Genomic DNA, 18,656 nt, shown 5'->3' with positions numbered 1-18,656 from the left:
AGGGTGCTCTGGGGTATCCTGAGGTGTTCTGGGCTGCTCTGGGATGCTGTGGGGAGCTCTGGGATGTTCTGGGATGTTTTAGGGTGCTCTGGGATGTCCTGGGATGTTCTGGGATGCTCTAGGATGTTTTAGGATGCTCTAGGATGTTTTAGGGTGCTCTGGGATGTTTTAGGATGCTCTAGGATGTTTTAGGGTGCTCTGGGATGTTTTAGGATGCTCTGGGATGCTCTGGGCTGCTCTGGGATGCTCTGGGATGTTTTAGGGTGCTCTGGGATGTTTTAGGATGCTCTGGGATGCTCTGGGCTGCTCTGGGATGCTCTGGGATGTTTTAGGGTGCTCTGGGATGTTTTAGGATGCTCTGGGATGTTCTGGGCTGCTCTGGGATGTTTTAGGATGCTCTAGGATGTTTTAGGGTGCTCTGGGATGTTTTAGGATGCTCTGGGATGCTCTGGGATGTTCTGGGCTGCTCTGGGCTGTTCTGGGATGTTTTAGGGTGCTCTGGGATGTTTTAGGGTGCTCTGGGCTGCTCTGGGATGCTCTGGGATGTTTTAGGGTGCTCTGGGATGTTTTAGGGTGCTCTGGGCTGTTCTGGGATGTTTTAGGATGCTCTGGGATGTTTTAGGGTGCTCTGGGATGTCCTGGGCTGCTCTGGGCTGCTCTGGACCCCTCCCCCTGCTGGCTGTGTCCCTGTCCCCTGGCCAGGAGCAGGATCCATGCCAACCCTCGTGTCCCCTTGTCCTTTGCTGTCTCCCCTGTGACATCCCTGGAGGAGGGGACAGCCCATCCCCCATCTCCACGCTGCTGCTGAGGGCCAGGAGCTCCAGATTTTGGAAATTCCTTTTTTTTTTTGTGTTGTTTTTTGGTGCTGTCACGTCCTGCTGAGCCTGTTGGGGACAAGGCCACGTGTCCCAGGTCTGAGTGGTGCCATGTTTGTGTCACACAGTTCTTGCTTTGCTCTTATAAACCCCAAGTGTGCCCCACCCTTCAATCCTCTGCTTTTATTCTCTTTTTTTTTTTTTTTTTTGGAGTCCTTGTGCTGATTTTCCAATTTTTTTGTCCTCCCTCTCCCTTTGTGTCACCTGTAACTGAAAGGAAACCCAAGTAATATATTTTTATATGTATAACAAATGACTTTATTTGAAGAAAAAAACCCAACAAAACAACCCCCAAGTAATGTATCCCCCTAAATGCAATTTTCATTTAGGGAAGTGAGAGAAGAAATTGTTTATATCTATCTATCTATATATATAAATATATATATATATATAAGTTAACTGCATTAAGCTTTAAATAAAGTATTTAAATAAAGAGTTTCTAAGCTGTCAGTGTCAGTATGATACTATAAATATTTTATTTATTTATTATATTTTATTATATTTATATTTTATTATATTTATATTTATTTTTAGTATATTTATATTTTATCATGTGTATATTATATTTCTATGTGTTATTATATTTCTATATTTTATTATCTTATATATTTCATTATCTTATATTTTTTATTATATTATCTATTTTATTACATTTCTATATTTTATTATCTTATATATTTTATTATCTTATATATTTTATTATATATTTTATTCCATTTCTATATTTTATTCTATTTCTGTATTTTATTCTGTTTGTATATTGCATTATATTTTAAAACTCCAAATTTTAAACCTTTCACTCTGTGATATCACACACTCCAACTCAAACTACACCCCAGTGATCCTAATTCCACTACTTTGGAATTAGAAATTAGGAAATAATTTGGAATTAAAAATTAGGAAATTTGTTTTTAAGATTTTCCCAAGGCCCTAAGTGAAAAGCAGGGCAGGGTCAGAAAATTTAAAATTTGGCATTCCTACAAATGTGGGGTGAGCTCATTGTCCCCTCAGCTCCAGGTGACTTTTGATTTTTGGGTGATTTTTGGGATTCTGCTGGCTCAGTGTCACAGCTTCCTCTAGTGGCCATGGGGGAAAAATTCCAGAGGAGATTTTGGATTTGGAATTGGAATTTCTGTCCTTGTTCTCCCACCCCTCCAGTTCTGGGGGCTTTTTGGGCTTTTTCCTTGTGGCTCTTTGGGTTGGGAGTGATTCCCCCAATCTGTTGTCAAGGTGGATTTTATGGATTTTTATTTTTTTTTTAATTTTCCTTTGGATCTGACACTTCCTGCTGATTTTTCCCCATGGATTCACAGCAGCAGCTGCTGCAGGTTTGGATGAAAAACTGGATTTGGATCCTGTGATCCCTCCAGCCCTGGAATATCCTCACCCTTGGTGGATGCATCCTTAAATCTGCTTTTGGGGTTTGGGGATGCATCCCAAACCTGCCCTGCAGTTTCTCCTGGGGCTCAGGGGATGCTCTGAGCTCTCTGTCCCAAGCTCTGCTTGGTAATTTGGAGCTGCTTCAGTGAAATTTGCTGAGATTTTGGTTCTCTAAAAGGGGTTCAGGCAGCAAAATGAGGTGAATTTGGGTGGTGGGGTGAGAGCTGAGCTGGAGGTTCTTGTGTGGCCCCACTGGGGACTGAGCTGTCCTCACTGGGCTCCTTCCTTGTGGAATTGGGATTTTGGGATGTCTGTCAGCTGAGCAGGGGGAATGTCCCTGCCTTGACCTTTCTGAGGGATTCTTGTTTGAGTCTGAGTTCATCCATCCCCCAAAATTTCCTCCCTGGTGAATGAACAAAGAGATCTTTCCCCTTCCCAAACCCACTGACAGGAGCAGAGCTTCTCCCAGGGCTCTGTTCTCTCATGTGGGAGGGTTTTTTTTCCTCTTTTAACCCATTTCAGGTCCCTCAGGGGAGGAGGTTGCAATCCTTGCCTCCCAGAGAAGGGAGAGGGTGAAGGTGAAAGGATCAATTATTTCTGCAGAAACACTCAAATGTGTTTGTTATTTCTGAGGAATTCATTATTTTATCACCTCAGCTGTGCTGTTTACTGGGAGAAAACCCAAACCAGGGGTGGCATTTCCAGCTCCCTGTTTTCTCATTGTCTCTCTCTGTGATGCTGCTCAGCCCTCTCAGGTGGAGAATCATTAATTAACCTAATTCCATTTCCTAATTCCAGCCTCTGGGAGAGCTGTCCTCAATCTTTCTGGGAATTTTCTCTTTTCCCCAAACTTGGCTGGTCTGGAAATGCTGCTCAGAGGCAGCAGAACAGGTTTGGGTTCCTGTTGCTGGAGCTGAATTCATTAGTGAGAACCCTGGCAGCTTTGAAGTTGGCAAATTACAGGCCAGGGGATGGAAAAGGCTCATTGCAAAGACAGGATCTGATTTGTTTTCCTCCCCTAAGTGAATGGGATTTTTCCAGCTGAAAGGCCCAGAGGCCTCAGTGTCACCTCAAGCTCCTCCTGTGCCACTCCTGTCCTTGTCACCTTGTTCACTGAACATTTCTGATGTGGCAAAGGGGCTCTGGGCACTCACTGCTCTGAGCCAGGGGCTGCTGTGCAGTTGTTCCTTGGGGTTATTCCCATGGAAATCCAGGCAGGGCCTCTCTGAAGAGCAGCTCTGTGAGCTGGGAACGGCTCCTTGAATGTGGAACTGAGCAGAATAAATGGAATGGGATGGTTGTTCTGGCTGGGGACCTTTACAGGACAATTCCTGGTGCTGCTTTCCCTCTTTGGATCAGTTTGAAGCCATTTCCTTTGTTCTGTCTCTCCACCCCATTGTCCAAAATCCCTCCCCAGCTCCTTTAGATCTCCTTTAGATTTTGATCATCAAGAGGTGGCTGATCCTCACCTGGGAATTTAAATACCTGACCTGAAGCCCAACCATTTATTTACAGTTTATTTTGCTCGCAGGAAGAAGAGGAATCTTTATTTTGGTGTGATGGAAGCTGTTCCTGTGTACTGTGACCCCTGTTTTGGAAATAAAACACCAAAAGCAGCTTGTGAAGGATGTGAGGGCCTGTGTGGGTTCATAAACACAGCTGCTCTGGGGGCAGAGAGCCATGGAATCCCAGATTGGTTTGGGGTGGAAGGAGCTTAGAAACCATCTCATCCCACCCCCCACTATCCCAGATTGCTCCAAACCCCATCCAAGCTGGCCTGGGGGCATTTCCAGGGCTGGGGCAGCTTCTCTGGGAATTCCATCCCAGCCCCTCCCCACCCTCACAGGATAGAATTCCTTCCTAATATTAAATGTAAATTTCCTCTCTTTCAGCCTGAACCTTTCCCCCTTTGTCTCTCACTCCAGTTCCTGATGAGCAGCCCCTCCCCAGCTCCTTGGAGCCCCTCCAGGTCCTGGAAGGGGCTGTGAGGTTTCCACAGAACCTGCTCCAGGTTCCACGGGCTCACCCACTGCAGAACCCCAGGAAAAGCTGTGGAGAGATGGAATTCCCTGATGGAATTTGGAGCTGGGCCACCAAACCAAGGGAAGAGAAAGTGAAAGCAGAGCAGAGGGAATGGCCAGAGCCTGGCCCCGAGGGGAATCCTGGGCAGGCAATCCCCCCTGTGATAACTGATGAAATATTTGTGTTAATAAGAGAAGTTTTGGAGTTTGTATAAACCAGAATACTTAGATGAGGCATGGACATTAGATAAAGGAAAATATATGTTTAAATGAATATTATGTTTTCTAAATAAATTGAGCTCACATCCTGGAGTGAAGTCTGGGATGGTGATGAAGAGGAGGAAGGACAGCACTGGAGACCACATCAGAGCAAATCAGAGAAGGAACTTGGGACATCCTGGAAAAACTGAGAGAAGGAAACTGGGAATCATCTTCTAGGGAAAGAGAGAAGGAGCCTGGGAATCACCTTGCAGGAAATAAAAGAAGGAACCTGGGGATCACCTTGGAAAAACTGAGAGAAGGATCCTGGGAATCACCTTGGAGGGAAAGAGAGAAGGAACCTGAGATCATCCTGGAAAAACTCACAGAAGGAACCTGGGAATCACCCTGATGGAAATGAAAGAAGGAATGTGGTGACCATCCTGGAAAAACTGAGAGAAGGAACCTGGGAATCCCCTTGGAGGAAAAGGGAGAAGGAACCTGAGATCATCCTGGAAAAAGCAAGAGAAAGAACCTGGGAATCACCTTGGAGAAAATGAAAGAAGGAACATGAGACCATCCTGGAAAAAGCAAAAGAAGGAACCTGGGAATCACCCTGGAGTGAAAGAGAGAAGAAACGTGGGAATCACCTTGGAGAAAATGAAAGAAGGAACATGAGACCATCCTGGAAAAAACAGGAGGAGGAACCTGAAATCACCTTGGAGTGAAGGAGAGAAGGAACCTGAGACCATCCTGGAAAAACTCACAGGAGGAACCTGGGAATCACTTTGGAGGAAATGAAAGAAGGAACGTGAGACCATCCTGGAAAAAGCAAGAGAAAGAACCTGGGAATCACCCTGGAGTGAAGGAGAGAAGGAACCTGGGAATCACCTTGGAGAAAATGAAAGAAGGAACATGAGACCATCCTGGAAACACCAAGAGGAGGAACCTGAAATCACCTTGGAGTGAAGGAGAGAAGGAACCTGAGACCATCCTGGAAAAACTCACAGGAGGAACCTGGGAATCACTTTGGAGGAAATGAAAGAAGGAACGTGAGACCATCCTGGAAAAAACAGGAGGAGGAACCTGGGAATCACCCTGGAGGGAAAGAGAGAAGGAACGTGGGGATCACCTTGGAGAAAATGAAAGAAGGAACATGAGACCATCCTGGAAACACCAAGAGAAGGAACCTGGGAATCACTTTGGAGGAAATCAAAGAAGGAACATGAGACCATCCTGGAAACACTAAGAGAAGGAACCTGGGGACACCCTGGAAAATGCAGGAGAAGGAACCCGACGGGCTCCATCTCCTCTCCCGGTGCCGGGACAGCGGCTCCGTTCCCTCCGCTCCGTCCAGCGGCGGAAGCAGGGCAGACCAAAACCTCTCGGTGCCTCGCCAGGAGCCGCGAGTCCCTTTGTCCCGGGGCAAGGCTGGCGCGGATTTTGGCGAGCTCAGCCCCGGGCCAGCGCGCTGACGTCGGGTCCCACGTCCCCGATAAGCGCTGCCCCTTTATCGCATCGCTCCGCTTTCATCTCCCCCCGAGGGCGCCGATTCCGCGGAATCCTCGTGGCCCGAAGCACAAAGCGGCCCTTGAGGCTGCCAGAGGTGCTAATGGAAAGCGGAGGTCGGCAGATAAGAGAAGCCGGGATAAAAGCGGGATCCTGGCTGGCTGCTGCCGCCTCCCCAGGGCTCGGCGCGCACTGCTCGGCACCAAGAAGTGGCTCCCGGTGGTCCTGGCGGGCACCATGAAGTGGCTCCCGGTGGTCCTGGCGTGCCTGCAGCTGGTGGAAGGGGCGGTGAGGTGCGGGAGGAGCGGGGGATGCAGCGCGGGGATGCGGAGCTGGAGCTCCGTGGGGTGGGCACAGAGCAGGGCAGCGGCGGGACAGCTGGGAGATCCTGGGGAAAGGAGAGATGCTGGGGCAAGGAGAGATCCTGGGGAAAGGAGGGATGCTGGGGCATGGAGAGATCCTGGGGAAAGGAGGGATGCTGGGGAAAGGGGAGATCTGGGGAAAGGAGGGATGCTGGGGAAAGGGGAGATCTGGGGAAAGGGGAGATGCTGGGGAAAGGAGAGATGCTGGGGAAAGGGGAGATCTGGGGAAAGGGGAGATGCTGGGGAAAGGAGGGATCCTGGGGAAAGGGAAGATCCTGGGGAAAGGAGAGAACCTGGGGAAAGGAGAGAACCTGGGGAAAGGAGAGAACCTGGGGAAAGGAGAGAACCTGGGGAAAGGGGAGATGCTGGGGAAAGGAGAGAACCTGGGGAAAGGAGAGATGCTGGGGAAAGCAGAGATCCTGGGGAAAGGAGAGATCCTGGGGAAAGGAGAGATGCTGGGGAAAGGAGAGATCCTGGGGAAAGGAGAGAACCTGGGGAAAGGAGAGAACCTGGGGAAAGGAGAGAACCTGGGGAAAGGAGAGATGCTGGGGAAAGGAGAGATGCTGGGGAAAGGAGAGATGCTGGGGAAAGGAGAGAACCTGGGGAAAGGAGAGATGCTGGGGAAAGGAGAGATGCTGGGGAAAGGAGAGATCCTGGACATGGAGAGCAGCTCCTGGACATGGAGAGCAGCTCCTGGACATGGAGAGCAGCTCCTGGACATGGAGAGCAGCTCCTGGACATGGAGAGCAGTCCTGGGTCAGGAGAGCTCCTGTCATGGCTCAAAGGAGCCCAGAGAACTGAACCTTTGAAAATGCCCAAATATTCCCTGCTGTGTGCTTGTGTTCTGCCTCTCTCTGTGCAGGATCAGTCTGAAGAAAGGCTTGTCCATCAGGGACAAGATGAGGACAGCTGGGGTGCTGGATGATTTCCTGAAGCACATTAAATATGATCCAGTGAAGAAATACCAGCCCAGCCAGGGCTCCGTGGTGAGGCAGCCCATAACCAACCACCTGGATGTGAGTGACCAGCTCCCCTCCCTGCCTGTTCCAATCTGGACACCCCTGAGCCTCCAGGAGTGGCAAATTGCTCTTTCCCCCACTCTTAAATTGCTTTTTTCCCCCACCCTTTTAAGCTGTTTTAATCCTCAAGGAAGTTTTTTCCCCACCCACAAAGAGCAAAGTTTTTCTGTATGAAATAAATATTTTATAATAATAATTATTAGTATTATATAATACTTATTTATACAATATATTTATGCAATATATATTTATACAATATATATTTATACAATATATATTTATACAATATATATTTATACTACAATTATTTAGTATTTCATTTTTTGGGGCTGTAAAAGCAGGATGAGAGCTCAGCCTGCTCCTCTGGTTGGGTGTAAAATGGGGGATGCCAGGGGGATTCCTGGTTTGTCCCTGACCCTGTGGCCAATGGAGATTCCCTGTTTTTTTTCCAGTCCTCCTATTTTGGGGAGATCAGCATCGGGGAACCCCCCCAAAAATTTTTGGTGCTCTTTGACACTGGCTCCTCCAACCTGTGGGTGCCCTCCATGGACTGCAAGAGTCCTGCTTGCTGTGAGTAACCCCGGGATGCTGTGAGCAGGAGTAATTAGCACTCACTAATTAGTGCCAACTATCCCAGCGCTGCAGGGCTGGGGGTTTGATGCATTTCAGAACATCCCAAATGCGTTTAGGTGCCCAAAGCCACGCCCTTGTCCCTGTTCTTCCTTGTGCTGGGGACATCAGGATGCCAAAAAATGACCCCGGGATGCTGATTTGGGAAAGCTCAGAGCCTAAGGGAGATGCCAAATCCCCACAGCCATCCCAGGAATCCCAGGGATGCTCCCTGGCCATCTGCAGCTGGGCAAGGGAAGAGGAAAACTGGGAATTTCAGAGTTGATGTCCCAGCAGAGCTCATCCCTCATGGCAGGAGAGTGGTGGGGATTTCCCTGTGAGGGCTCTGCCCCTGTGCTTGTGACCCCTGGCAGGAAAATGGGAAGGTTTGAGTAAAGAGGAGCTAACACTTTATGGAGTTTAGGGTCATGCACTAAAGAATTGCAGGATTACAAATACATGAAAAATAGAAAAGCTAAAATACTAAGGGAACACCTGGAGAGGGATCTGGGCAAAGCTGGGATGGAAACCCCAGAGCTGAGAGAGAACCATGGAGCAGCCTGTCCCAATCCTCAGGAGCTGCTCCATGGGGATTATCCCAAAGGACTGCAGTGAAATCCCACTGCAGGACAGGAGGTCTTCCCTGGAAATTATCCCAATCCTTGGGGATTATCCCAATGGAACATCCAGCAGTAAAATCCCACTGCAGCACAGGAGCTGCTCCAGCTGTTCCAATGAACATCCAGCAGTGAAATCCCACTGCATTACAGGAGCTTTTCCCTGGAAATTATCCCAATCCTTGGGAACTATCCCAATGGAACATCCAGCAGTGAAATCCCACTGCATTACAGGAGCTTTTCCCTGGAAATTATCCCAATCTTTGGGGATTATCCCAATCCTTGGGAACTATCCCAATGGAGCATCCAGCAGTAAAATCCCACTTCAGCACATGACCTATTCCTTGGGGATTATTCCAATTCTTGGGAATTGCCCCTAATCCTTGGGAATTATCCCAACAGAGCATCCAGCAGTGAAATCCCACTGCAGGACAGGCCCTTTTCTTGGGAGCTCTCCCAATTCTTGGGAATTATCCCAATGGAACATCCAGCAGTGAAATCCATCTGCAGCAAAGGGCCTGTTCTTGGGAACTACCACAATCCTTGGGAATTATCCCAATGGACTGCAGTGAAATCCCACTGCAGCACAGGAGCTGCTCCATGTGAATTATCCCAATCTTTGGGAACTATCCCAATCCTTGGGGATTATCCCAATGGAACATCCAGCACTGAAATCCCACTGCAGCACAGGACCTATTCCTTGGGAATTATCCCAACTACATCCCACTGCAGGACAGGAGCTGTTCTTGGGAACTATCCCAATCCTTGGGGATTATCCCAATGGAACATCCAGCACTGAAATCCCACTGCAGCCCATACCCAGGGCTTTTCCCTCTTTTTTCTCCCCCAGTCAACCACGCCAAGTTCCAGCCCAGTGACTCGCTCACCTTCACCCCCCGTGACCAGTCCCACAACGTGTCCTACGGCAGCGGCACCGTCACCATCGCGCTGGGCTGCGACACGCTCAGGGTGAGGGGGACCAGGGACACCCAGGGGGACCAGGGACAGCCAGGGGGGGCAGGGACACTCAGGGTGTCACTCATGGGGAGCCAGGGACACTCAGGGTGTCACTCAGGGGAGTCAGGGACACTCAGGGGGACAGCCAGGGGGGCCAGGGACACTCAGGGGGGCCAGGGACACTCAGGGGGGACCAGGGACACTCAGGGGGACACTCAGGGGGAGCCAGGGACACTCAGGGGAACCAGGGACACTCAGGGGAACACTCAGGGGCAGCCAGGGACACTCAGGGTGTCACTCATGGGGAGCCAGGGACACTCAGGGGGACACTCAGGGGCAGTCAGGGACACTCAGGGGGACACCCAGGGGGGCCAGGGACACTCAGGGGGACCAGGGACACTCAGGGTGTCACTCAGGGGAGTCAGGGACACTCAGGGGCAGCCAGGGACGCTTAGGGGGAGCCAGGGACACTCAGGGGGACACTCAGGGTGCCACCCCTGCCCTACAACATGCTCAGGGTGAGTGTCACTCAGGTGAGTGCTGCCCGTGCCACTCCTGCCCTCCTGCTGCTGTGTCCCCGTGGAATGAGCTGTGTCCCATGGAATGAGCTGTGTCCCCATGGAGTGAGCTGTGTCCCCATGGAATGAGCTGTGTCCCCATGGAGTGAGCTGTGTCCCCGTGGAATGAGCTGTGTCCCCATGGAGTGAGCTGTGTCCTTGTGGAATGAGCTGTGTCCCCATGGAGTGAGCTGTGTCCCCATGGAATGAGCTGTGTCCCCATGGAGTGAGCTGTGTCCCATGGAATGAGCTGTGTCCTTGTGGAATGAGCTGTGTCCCTGTGGAATGAGCTGTGTCCCCATGGAATGAGCTGTGTCCCTGTGGAATGAGCTGTGTCCCATAGAATGAGCTGTGTCCCCATGGAATGAGCTGTGTCCCCATGGAATGAGCTGTGTCCCCATGGAATGAGCTGTGTCCCTGTGGAATGAGCTGTGTCCCATAGAATGAGCTGTGTCCCCATGGAATGAGTTGTGTCCCTGTGGAATGAGCTGTGTCCCCGTGGAATGAGCTGTGTCCCATAGAATGAGCTGTGTCCCCATGGAGTGAGCTGTGTCCCCGTGGAATGAGCTGTGTTCCCATGGAGTGAGCTGTGTCCCCGTGGAATGAGCTGTGTCCCATAGAATGAGCTGTGTCCCCATGGAATGAGCTGTGTCCCCGTGGAATGAGCTGTGTTCCCATGGAGTGAGCTGTGTCCCTGTGGAATGAGCTGTGTCCCATAGAATGAGCTGTGTCCCCATGGAATGAGCTGTGTCCCCGTGGAATGAGCTGTGTCCCATAGAATGAGCTGTGTCCCCATGGAATGAGCTGTGTCCTTGTGGAATGAGCTGTGTCCCCGTGGAGTGAGCTGTGTCCCTGTGGAATGAGCTGTGTCCCCATGGAATGAGCTGTGTCCCCGTGGAGTGAGCTGTGTCCCATGGAATGAGCTGTGTCCCTGTGGAGTGAGCTGTGTCCTCATGGAATGAGCTGTGTCCCCATGGAGTGAGCTGTGTCCCTGTGGAGTGAGCTGTGTCCCCATGGAGTGAGCTGTGTCCCCATGGAATGAGCTGTGTCCCCGTGGAATGAGCTGTGTCCCCATGGAATGAGCTGTGTCCCCGTGGAGTGAGCTGTGTCCCCGTGGAATGAGCTGTGTCCCATAGAATGAGCTGTGTCCCTGTGGAATGAGCTGTGTCCCCATGGAATGAGCTGTGTCCCCATGGAGTGAGCTGTGTCCTTGTGGAATGAGCTGTGTCCCCATAGAATGAGCTGTGTCCCCATAGAATGAGCTGTGTCCCCATGGAATGAGCTGTGTCCCATAGAATGAGCTGTGTCCCCATGGAATGAGCTGTGTCCCCATGGAATGAGCTCTGTCCCCATGGAGTGAGCCCAGGAGCAGCCTAAGGGCTGCTCTCATGTCCTGTGTTGGGCTTGGACAAACCTTGATAGAACTGATATAAACTGATACTAATTGATATAAACTGATATAAACCGATATAAACTGATAGGAAATGTTTTCTGCCACCCTCACTCACCCAGCTGCCCTTTGGCTGGGTTTTAACCCAATTCCTGGGGTTTTTTCCCAGTTTTCCCCTCTGGCACCAGCTGTGACCCTGCAGTGGGCTTGGAGCAGCAGCCACCCCTCAGGTTTGCCTGGCTGACCTGGGATCCCCTTCCCCTGCAGATCCAGAGCATCACAGTCACAAACCAGGAGTTTGGGCTCAGTCAGGACGAGCCCACCCAGCCTTTCTACTTTGCTGATTTCGATGGGATCCTGGGCATGGCCTACCCCTCTCTGGCAGTGGGAGGGATGGCCACAGCTCTGGAGGGGATGCTGGAGCAGGACCAGCTCGCTGAGCCCATCTTCAGCTTTTACTTCTCACGGTAAAAACCAGTCAGGGTGCTCTGCACATCCTGCTGTGTCCCCACCACGGTTCCTTGGGGATTTATCCCTTTCCAGCTCATATTTACCACACATTTCCTGCTCTCTGCTGCTGTCACTCTGGTTTTTTTTTTGCAGCCAGCCCACCTATGAGTATGGGGGAGAGCTCATCCTCGGGGGCATCGACCCTCAGCTCTTCCAGGGTGACATCACCTGGGCACCGGTGGCACAGAAGCTCTACTGGCAGGTGGCACTTGAGGAGTGAGTGTGTTTGTCCCTCTGGCCATCACCCCCTGGTTCAGCTGCAGTTTCGCAGGGCTTGAGGCTCGATGGTTTTGGGTTTAGGGGCCAGCAGTGCCCAAAGCCACGTCCTGGTCACTGTTTTGCTCCCAGGTTTGCCATCGGGCAGTCAGTGAGCAGCTGGTGCAGCCAGGGCTGCCAGGCCATTGTTGACACGGGGACATTCCTGCTGACTGTGCCCCAGGAGTACATAGAGAGCATCCTGCAGGCTGTGGGAGCCCAGGAGACCAGCTATGGGGTGAGTCTGGGCATTTGGGGGGGTCCTGCACGGGAATCAGAGCCCTGAGCTTGACCAGGTCCCACAAAACTCAGGACAAGGGACTGCAGGTGTGACAGGAGGATGAGGGGACACCAGGCTGAGAAAGGGGGGGATGCTCAGCCTGGAGAAGAGAATGGTGTGTGGAAATCTCACAGCCCATTCCAGGGTCCACAGGGAAGCCAGAGAGGGACCTGGGACAAGGAGGGATGGGCTCAGATTGAGAAATTTAGGTTTTTCCACAGGGAAGGAATTCCTCCCTGGGAGGGTGGAATAAATACGTAGAGAAATAAATATAAGTATAAATATAAATATAAATATAAATATAAATATAAATATAAATATAAATATAAATATAAATATAAATATAAATATAAATATAAATATAAATATAAATATAAATATAAATATAGTTTGGCTGGCGCACTTGATACAGCTGATGGCCCAAACTGTTAAGATACATTGCCACTGGCCTGTGTGTCAGACCAGGCTGCTTCTCCCATGTGTGGTGGGATGAATTTCCCAGGAAAACCAGCTTGCAGGGTGACATGTGCCACCACCCCTGTGTCTGTGTCCCCCCAGTACGCCGTGGACTGCAATGACACCCAGAGCCTGCCCCCCATCACCTTCGGCATCGGCGGCACTCAGCTCCCACTGTCCCCCTCCACCTACGTCCTGAATGTACGTGTGGGATCCACCTGGGGTCTATGTGGGGTCTGTGTGGGATTGTCCTGGTTTGAAGGACAGGTGTCTGCTAAGAAAGGCAGGAGCTCCTCTTTGAAATGGAGAATGTAAACCCCCTCTCTCCAAATTATTATAATTTTCAAATTAAGGGGCTCTCAGGCAAAGATATGGGAATTAGGAATAACAGTTCTTTACTAGGAAAATTAAAATAGAAATACAGGATTACAAAGAACAATCCCAAACAGAGCCAGAGTCAGAATCCAAGCTGACACCCGTCAGTCAGTCAGGGTGGTGGCAGCAATCCCATTCAATGGTGGCTGCATCCTCCTGCAGTGGCAGATGTGGTTCAGCTGGAGCAGTGCTCCTGGAGAAGGTGCAGTTTTCCTCTGAAGGTCCAGGGATGATGTGTAAAGGTCTGGCTTTCCTCTGGAATCCAGTGGGAAAGGTGCTCTGGTGTTCCAAATCTCAGTTTTTATCTGGGTAGGAAAGGCTTGGCTCCTGCCCTGGCTGGAGCATCTCCCAGTGGGATGATGGAATTTTATCAGTCATGCACTGGGACTCACTGGCCATGAACAGGAGATATCTCCTGGAGGGAGGATGGGCTGTGGGAAGATAAAGATGATTGCCCAGCTGGTTTAAAGATGGCCCATTAGCAGATAATGTGTGCCAGGAGATAAAGATCACTGCCACACCCAGTTTGTAACAATGGCCCATTAACAGGAGATATCTCCCACAGAGATAAGAATCGCTGCCACACCCAGTTTGTAACAATGGCCCATTAACAGGTGATACCTCCTGGATGAAGGGTGGGTCATGGGAAAGATAAAGATGATTGCCCAGCTGGTTTAAAGATGGCCCATTAGCAGAGAATATGTGCCAGGAGATCAGGGTCACTGCCCCACCCGTCTGCAGCAGACGGGGACAGAATTCACATTTCTGGGCACATCAACCCAACACAGGGATCCATGTGGGATCCATGTGGGATCCATGTGGGATCCATGTGGGATCCATGTGGGATCCATGTGCCTTTTGGAGATGCTGATCCCCCCGTTATCCCCTCTGGCAGAGCAATGGTTACTGCACTCTGGGCATCGAGGTCACCTACCTGCCCTCGGAGGACGGGCAGCCCCTCTGGATCCTGGGAGATGTTTTCCTGAAGGAATATTACACCATCTTCGACATGGCCAACAACCGTGTGGGCTTTGCCCTGTCTGTCTAGAGGAAGGAAATTCCAGCCCCTTTCCTGGTCCATGGAGTGTCACAGCATTCCCACCTCTGCTCCTCTCTGTCCCCATCCTCGGGATTTCTGTGTCATTGTGTCCTGTAACAAATAAACCCTCACATCCTAAAATGTCTCTGAGCTCTTGGGTTTGTCAGGAGCAGCCTGAGGGGTTTTGTGCCTCACAATCCCTTTCTCCAGCGAGGTAAATGCTGGGATAAAACTTCAGACCCTGGGATAAACTCCAGGGATGAGTAATCCCCATCTCCAACCCTCGGGAAACCTCAGATGGGAAGTTCCTGACCTTCCCTGCAGATGGAAAAGGTTTGCCAAAACCTTGTGGTTTACCCAAGTGGGAATCTGAGGCTGTGAGGTGAGTCACGACAGCCCAGTGACCCCAAAATCCAGGAGTGGGGTGTTCAGACTGGGAAAACCTCACTGGGAATATCAGGAATTTGGTGACTCAAGGGAATGGGAGCACCCCGAGCAGGGGTGACCCTGCTCTTTCCCAGAGTTTCTTAGAAGTTCTTTTGTCACCAGAGCTGAGTCACGACATCCAAATGACCCCAAAATCCCAGAGTGGGGCTGTTCAGAGTGGGAAAACCGCCCTGGGAATATCGGGAATTTGGAGGGTGTGACCGGAGGGGATTGGGAGAACCCAGGGAGGAGGAACTTGGGTGACCTCGCTCTTTCCCAAAGTTTCTTAAAAATTCTTTGGCACCAGCGCTGAGTCACAACACCCAAATGACCCCTGAGCTCCGAACTGGGGCTGGGAAAACCGCACTGGGAATATCGGGAATTGGGGGGTGTGGCTGCAGGGGATGGGGAGCACCCAGGGTGGGGGGAGGTGGGGTGACCCCCCTCTCTGCCAGGATCCAGAGCGGTTTTTTAGGAATTCTTTATCACCGGAGCTCCTTGTCAAATGTTCACGGCTCTGTCACTTCCCGGGGGAAGGACACAAAGTGTCCCGAGCTTTGTGTCAAAATATTGACACAGGCTAAGCGCGCTGAGACGGAGATTTAGCAAGGAAGGGCATCCCTCCTCCTCCTCCTTTTCCCTCTAAAATGGGAATTTTCTGCTGGAAACACGGTGATGGTGGCAGGAGGTGACAAGCAAAAGTTGCCCTGATCCCTGCTGATCTTTGCTGCCCCTTTTGCCCGGACCCATCAGGATACGATGGAAGAACAAAGAAAATTTGGGGGGGAAGGGGGAGGTTTGGTTTCCCGATCCTCTGAGAATTCCCCGCATCATTCCATGCCCAAAAACTTGGCTGGCAGCAGCCAGCAGGTCTGAAACGCCGCTGCTCCTGCCCATTCCCAGAAGATCAGCAGCAGGAATTCCCCCTTCCTGGAAAAGGTGTGTGTGGTTTTGGCTTTGTTTTCCCGAAAGTTGGAGCTGGGGTTGAAGTCGGGAGAAAAAAATCCTTTAATTCGGTGATAACGACAGCGTTTTATCAGATGTCCCATATTTGGTCTGGGTATCAGGTGATGAGGGGTTTGGTTACTGCTGCCTCCCTCTGTGTCCTGCAGGTACGTGGGATTTCCCCATCCCAACGGGAATTTGCAGTTCCTATAGAAAATCAGAGGGGTTTTTTTTATCAAAACCCCATTTCTTGGAGTTTCTGCTGCCTGCTCGTGGCCGTGGGGAGGGAATTGCTTTGGGAACTGTGCTGGAATTGGGGTATTTTTTACCCCAGATTGATGAGATTTCCCCATCCCAACGGGAATTCGCAGTTCCAAAATCACAGTTTCTTTCCAATATCCCATTTCCCAAAGCTTCTGCTGCCTGCCTGTGGCCGTGGGGAGAAAATTTTGGGAACTATGCTGGAATTGTTTTTTTTCCCCCCCAGATTGATGGGATTTCCCCATCCCAACGGGAATTTGCAGTTCCAAAATCAGAGTTTCTTTCCAATATTCTCTTTCCTGGAGTTTCTGCTGCCTGCCTGTGGCCGTGGGGAGGGAATTTTGGGAACTATGCTGGAATTGAGCTTTTTTCCCCCAGATTGATGGGATTTACACTGTGGCTGTGCTCTCTGGCAGTGGCCAGCCCCTCTGGATCCTCGGGAAACTCCTCCTGCAGCAGTTTTATTCCATCTTCGACCTGGCCAACAACAGGGTGGGCATCCTAGGGATGCTGAGCAGCATCCAAAGGGGATTCCATGCCTGGAATAACCTTCTCCTCCCTTGGATCCGGGTGTGGTGATGAGCTGGGAATAAATGACTGTGAATCCAACTCTGCTCAAGGTTTCCAGGCATTTCCTGAGCTTTGGGACTGAGGCAATGACAAATTTGGGGTCTTTTTAAAATTATTTTTCATGGGGCACAGATCCCTGTTGGAGAGACTGGGATGAGTGGGAGAATTTCAGGCTGAGCCCTGGCTGGAGGCTTCAGGAACCAGTTTGGAGCAGGAGGAGCTGTGTGTGAACAGCTCCAGATTCCTTGGGGGTTTTTCTTGGATTTTTTTCCCAAGGGGGACTTGCCCACGTGTATTTGCAAATAAATGAGGATTGAATCAAGTGTCAGGCAAAGACACTCAGGCTGAGGAAAACACCCTGGGTTTGTTCTCCAAGGGTAAAACTCATGGCTGCAGCCTCCAAGGAGGGTGGGGAGGAGGGATTTGAGGTGCTTGAGGTTTGGGATGTGTGGATGGCCCCAAGAGGAGCTGCTGGATGCAGGGTCAGATGGATTGGGATGGTGCAGGGGCCCAGGGATGTCCTGAGCCTGTCCTTGAGCTCCAGTGTGGGTGATGCTCAGGAGATGCAGGATATTTCCTGTGGCACGTGGCCACCCCAAAAATTCACTGTTTCCACCCAAATCTGCCAGCAGGATGATCCTGGCCAATAAAACCCCATCCTGTGGCCATGGGCAGGGAGGTGACAGTGTCACCTGGGGCTTGAGGTGCCATGGGGTGTCCTGGCCACCACCCCCTCCTGCTGCAGCCCCCTGTTCCAAACTCATCCCACCCCAAATCTCCTGGCACAGCTTCCCTGGCACAGCCCAGACTCCGAGAGTCCTGTAGGGAGGGGACAAGCCCCCCCCCCCCCCATGCCTCGAGGTCATTGCTCCCCCCCCATGGCCACAGCCAGCAGCAGGATCCTGGTGCAAGGAGTGGTAAAATCCTGGTGCAAAGGGATGCAGGATCCTGGTGCAAAGGGATGCAGAATCCCAGTCCAAAGAGATGCAGGATCCCAGTCCAAAGGGATGCAGGATCCCCGTGTAATCCTGGTGCAAGGGAATGCAGGATCCTGGTGCAAAGGGATGCAGGATCTTGGTCCAAGGAGCTCCATGATCCTCGTGTGATCCTGGTCCAAAGGGATGCAGGAACCCCCTGAGATCCTGGTCCAAAGGGATGCAGGATCCTGGTCCAAGGAGCTGCAGGATCCCCCTGTGATCCTGGTCCAAAGGGATGCAGGATCCTGGTCCAAGGAGCTGCAGGATCCCCCTGTGATCCTGGTCCAAAGGGATGCAGGATCCTGGTGCAAGGAGCTCCCCTGTTTTCCTGATAAAAAGCAAAGCACGTTCCTGGTTCACAGGATCACAACCCGAACACAGCGCTGCCTTCACCTCCCACCCCATCCCTCCCCTCCCGAGCCGTTTTTGAGCTGGAAATATCCACTTTAGAGGAGAAAAAAAAAGCATTTTTGGGGAGGAACCTCCCCATTTCAAGGAAGGAAAGCAGCAATCCCCAGCCCCAGCCGTGGCCGGGCGGGGACTACAAGTCCCGGCAGGCGCGGACTGCAGCTCCCGGCGTGCCCGGGGCCGGCGGAGCGGAGCGAGGGCAGCGGAACGGGCCGCGCCGGGCCGGGCGGGCGCTGCTGCTGCCCTCCCTCGGCACGGGGCCGAGCCGGGCCGAGCCGAGCCCAGCCGGGCCGGACTGCGCCCACAACAGCCGAGCAGCCCAGCCGAACCGAGCCGAACCGAGCAGAGCCGAGTGCAGCCGAACTGAGCCGAGGAGAGGAACCGAGCGCAGCCGAACCGAGCCGAGCGGGGCCGAACTGAGCTGGAGTGAGCCGAGGAGAGGAACCGAGCCGGGCCGAGCGCAGCCGAGCGAGGCCGAGCGCAGCCGAAGCGAGCCGAACCGAGCTGGGCCGAGCGCAGGCGAGTGAGGCCGAACCGAGCCGAGCGCAGCCGAACAGAGCCGAACCGAGCCGAGCAGCCGAACCGAGCCGGGCCGAGCGCGGCCGAGTGCACCCGAACCACTTCGTGTTCTCGCCGTTCCCCACGGGTGAGTGAAGGGAC

The 18,656-nt window shown here is 51.7% G+C and overlaps 1 protein-coding gene and 1 long non-coding RNA gene across 2 annotated transcripts; one reads left to right on the top strand and one right to left on the bottom strand.

Annotated features, from left to right (window-relative positions):
• Positions 1 to 5,867: 5,867 nt before the first annotated feature.
• Positions 5,868 to 14,569, top strand: PGC (progastricsin). The gene is made up of 9 exons (XM_079327348.1): positions 5,868 to 6,276; positions 7,208 to 7,361; positions 7,817 to 7,934; positions 9,441 to 9,559; positions 11,762 to 11,961; positions 12,098 to 12,220; positions 12,353 to 12,497; positions 13,098 to 13,196; positions 14,266 to 14,569. The coding sequence occupies exons 1-9, from the start codon at positions 6,221 to 6,223 to the stop codon at positions 14,416 to 14,418; spliced, it is 1,167 nt and encodes a 388-aa protein (XP_079183474.1). The 5' UTR covers positions 5,868 to 6,220; the 3' UTR covers positions 14,419 to 14,569.
• Positions 14,570 to 18,353: 3,784 nt separating this feature from the next.
• LOC306812681 lies at positions 18,354 to 18,643 on the bottom strand. The gene is made up of 2 exons (XR_013776895.1): positions 18,609 to 18,643; positions 18,354 to 18,500 (listed from the first exon to the last, which is right to left on the bottom strand). It is a non-coding gene; the product is annotated as an uncharacterized lncRNA (long non-coding RNA).
• Between the last annotated feature and the right edge of the window lie 13 nt (positions 18,644 to 18,656).

The sequence above is a fragment of the Erithacus rubecula genome (assembly GCF_903797595.1).
Source record: "Erithacus rubecula genome assembly, chromosome: 26".
NCBI classification, from domain to species: Eukaryota; Metazoa; Chordata; class Aves; order Passeriformes; family Muscicapidae; genus Erithacus; species Erithacus rubecula.
Note: the sequence above shows the minus strand (reverse complement) of the source record. Positions and strands in the feature narration are given on the sequence as shown.

Coding starts and splice junctions, on each gene's coding strand:
- PGC (XM_079327348.1), top strand. CDS start 6,221: ATGAAGTGGCTCCCGGTGGTCCTGGCGTGCCTGCAGCTGGTGGAAGGG. Junction 11,962..12,097: donor TTCAGCTTTTACTTCTCACG/GTAAAAACCAGT, acceptor TTTTTTTTGCAG/CCAGCCCACCTATGAGTATG. Junction 12,221..12,352: donor TGGCAGGTGGCACTTGAGGA/GTGAGTGTGTTT, acceptor TTTTGCTCCCAG/GTTTGCCATCGGGCAGTCAG.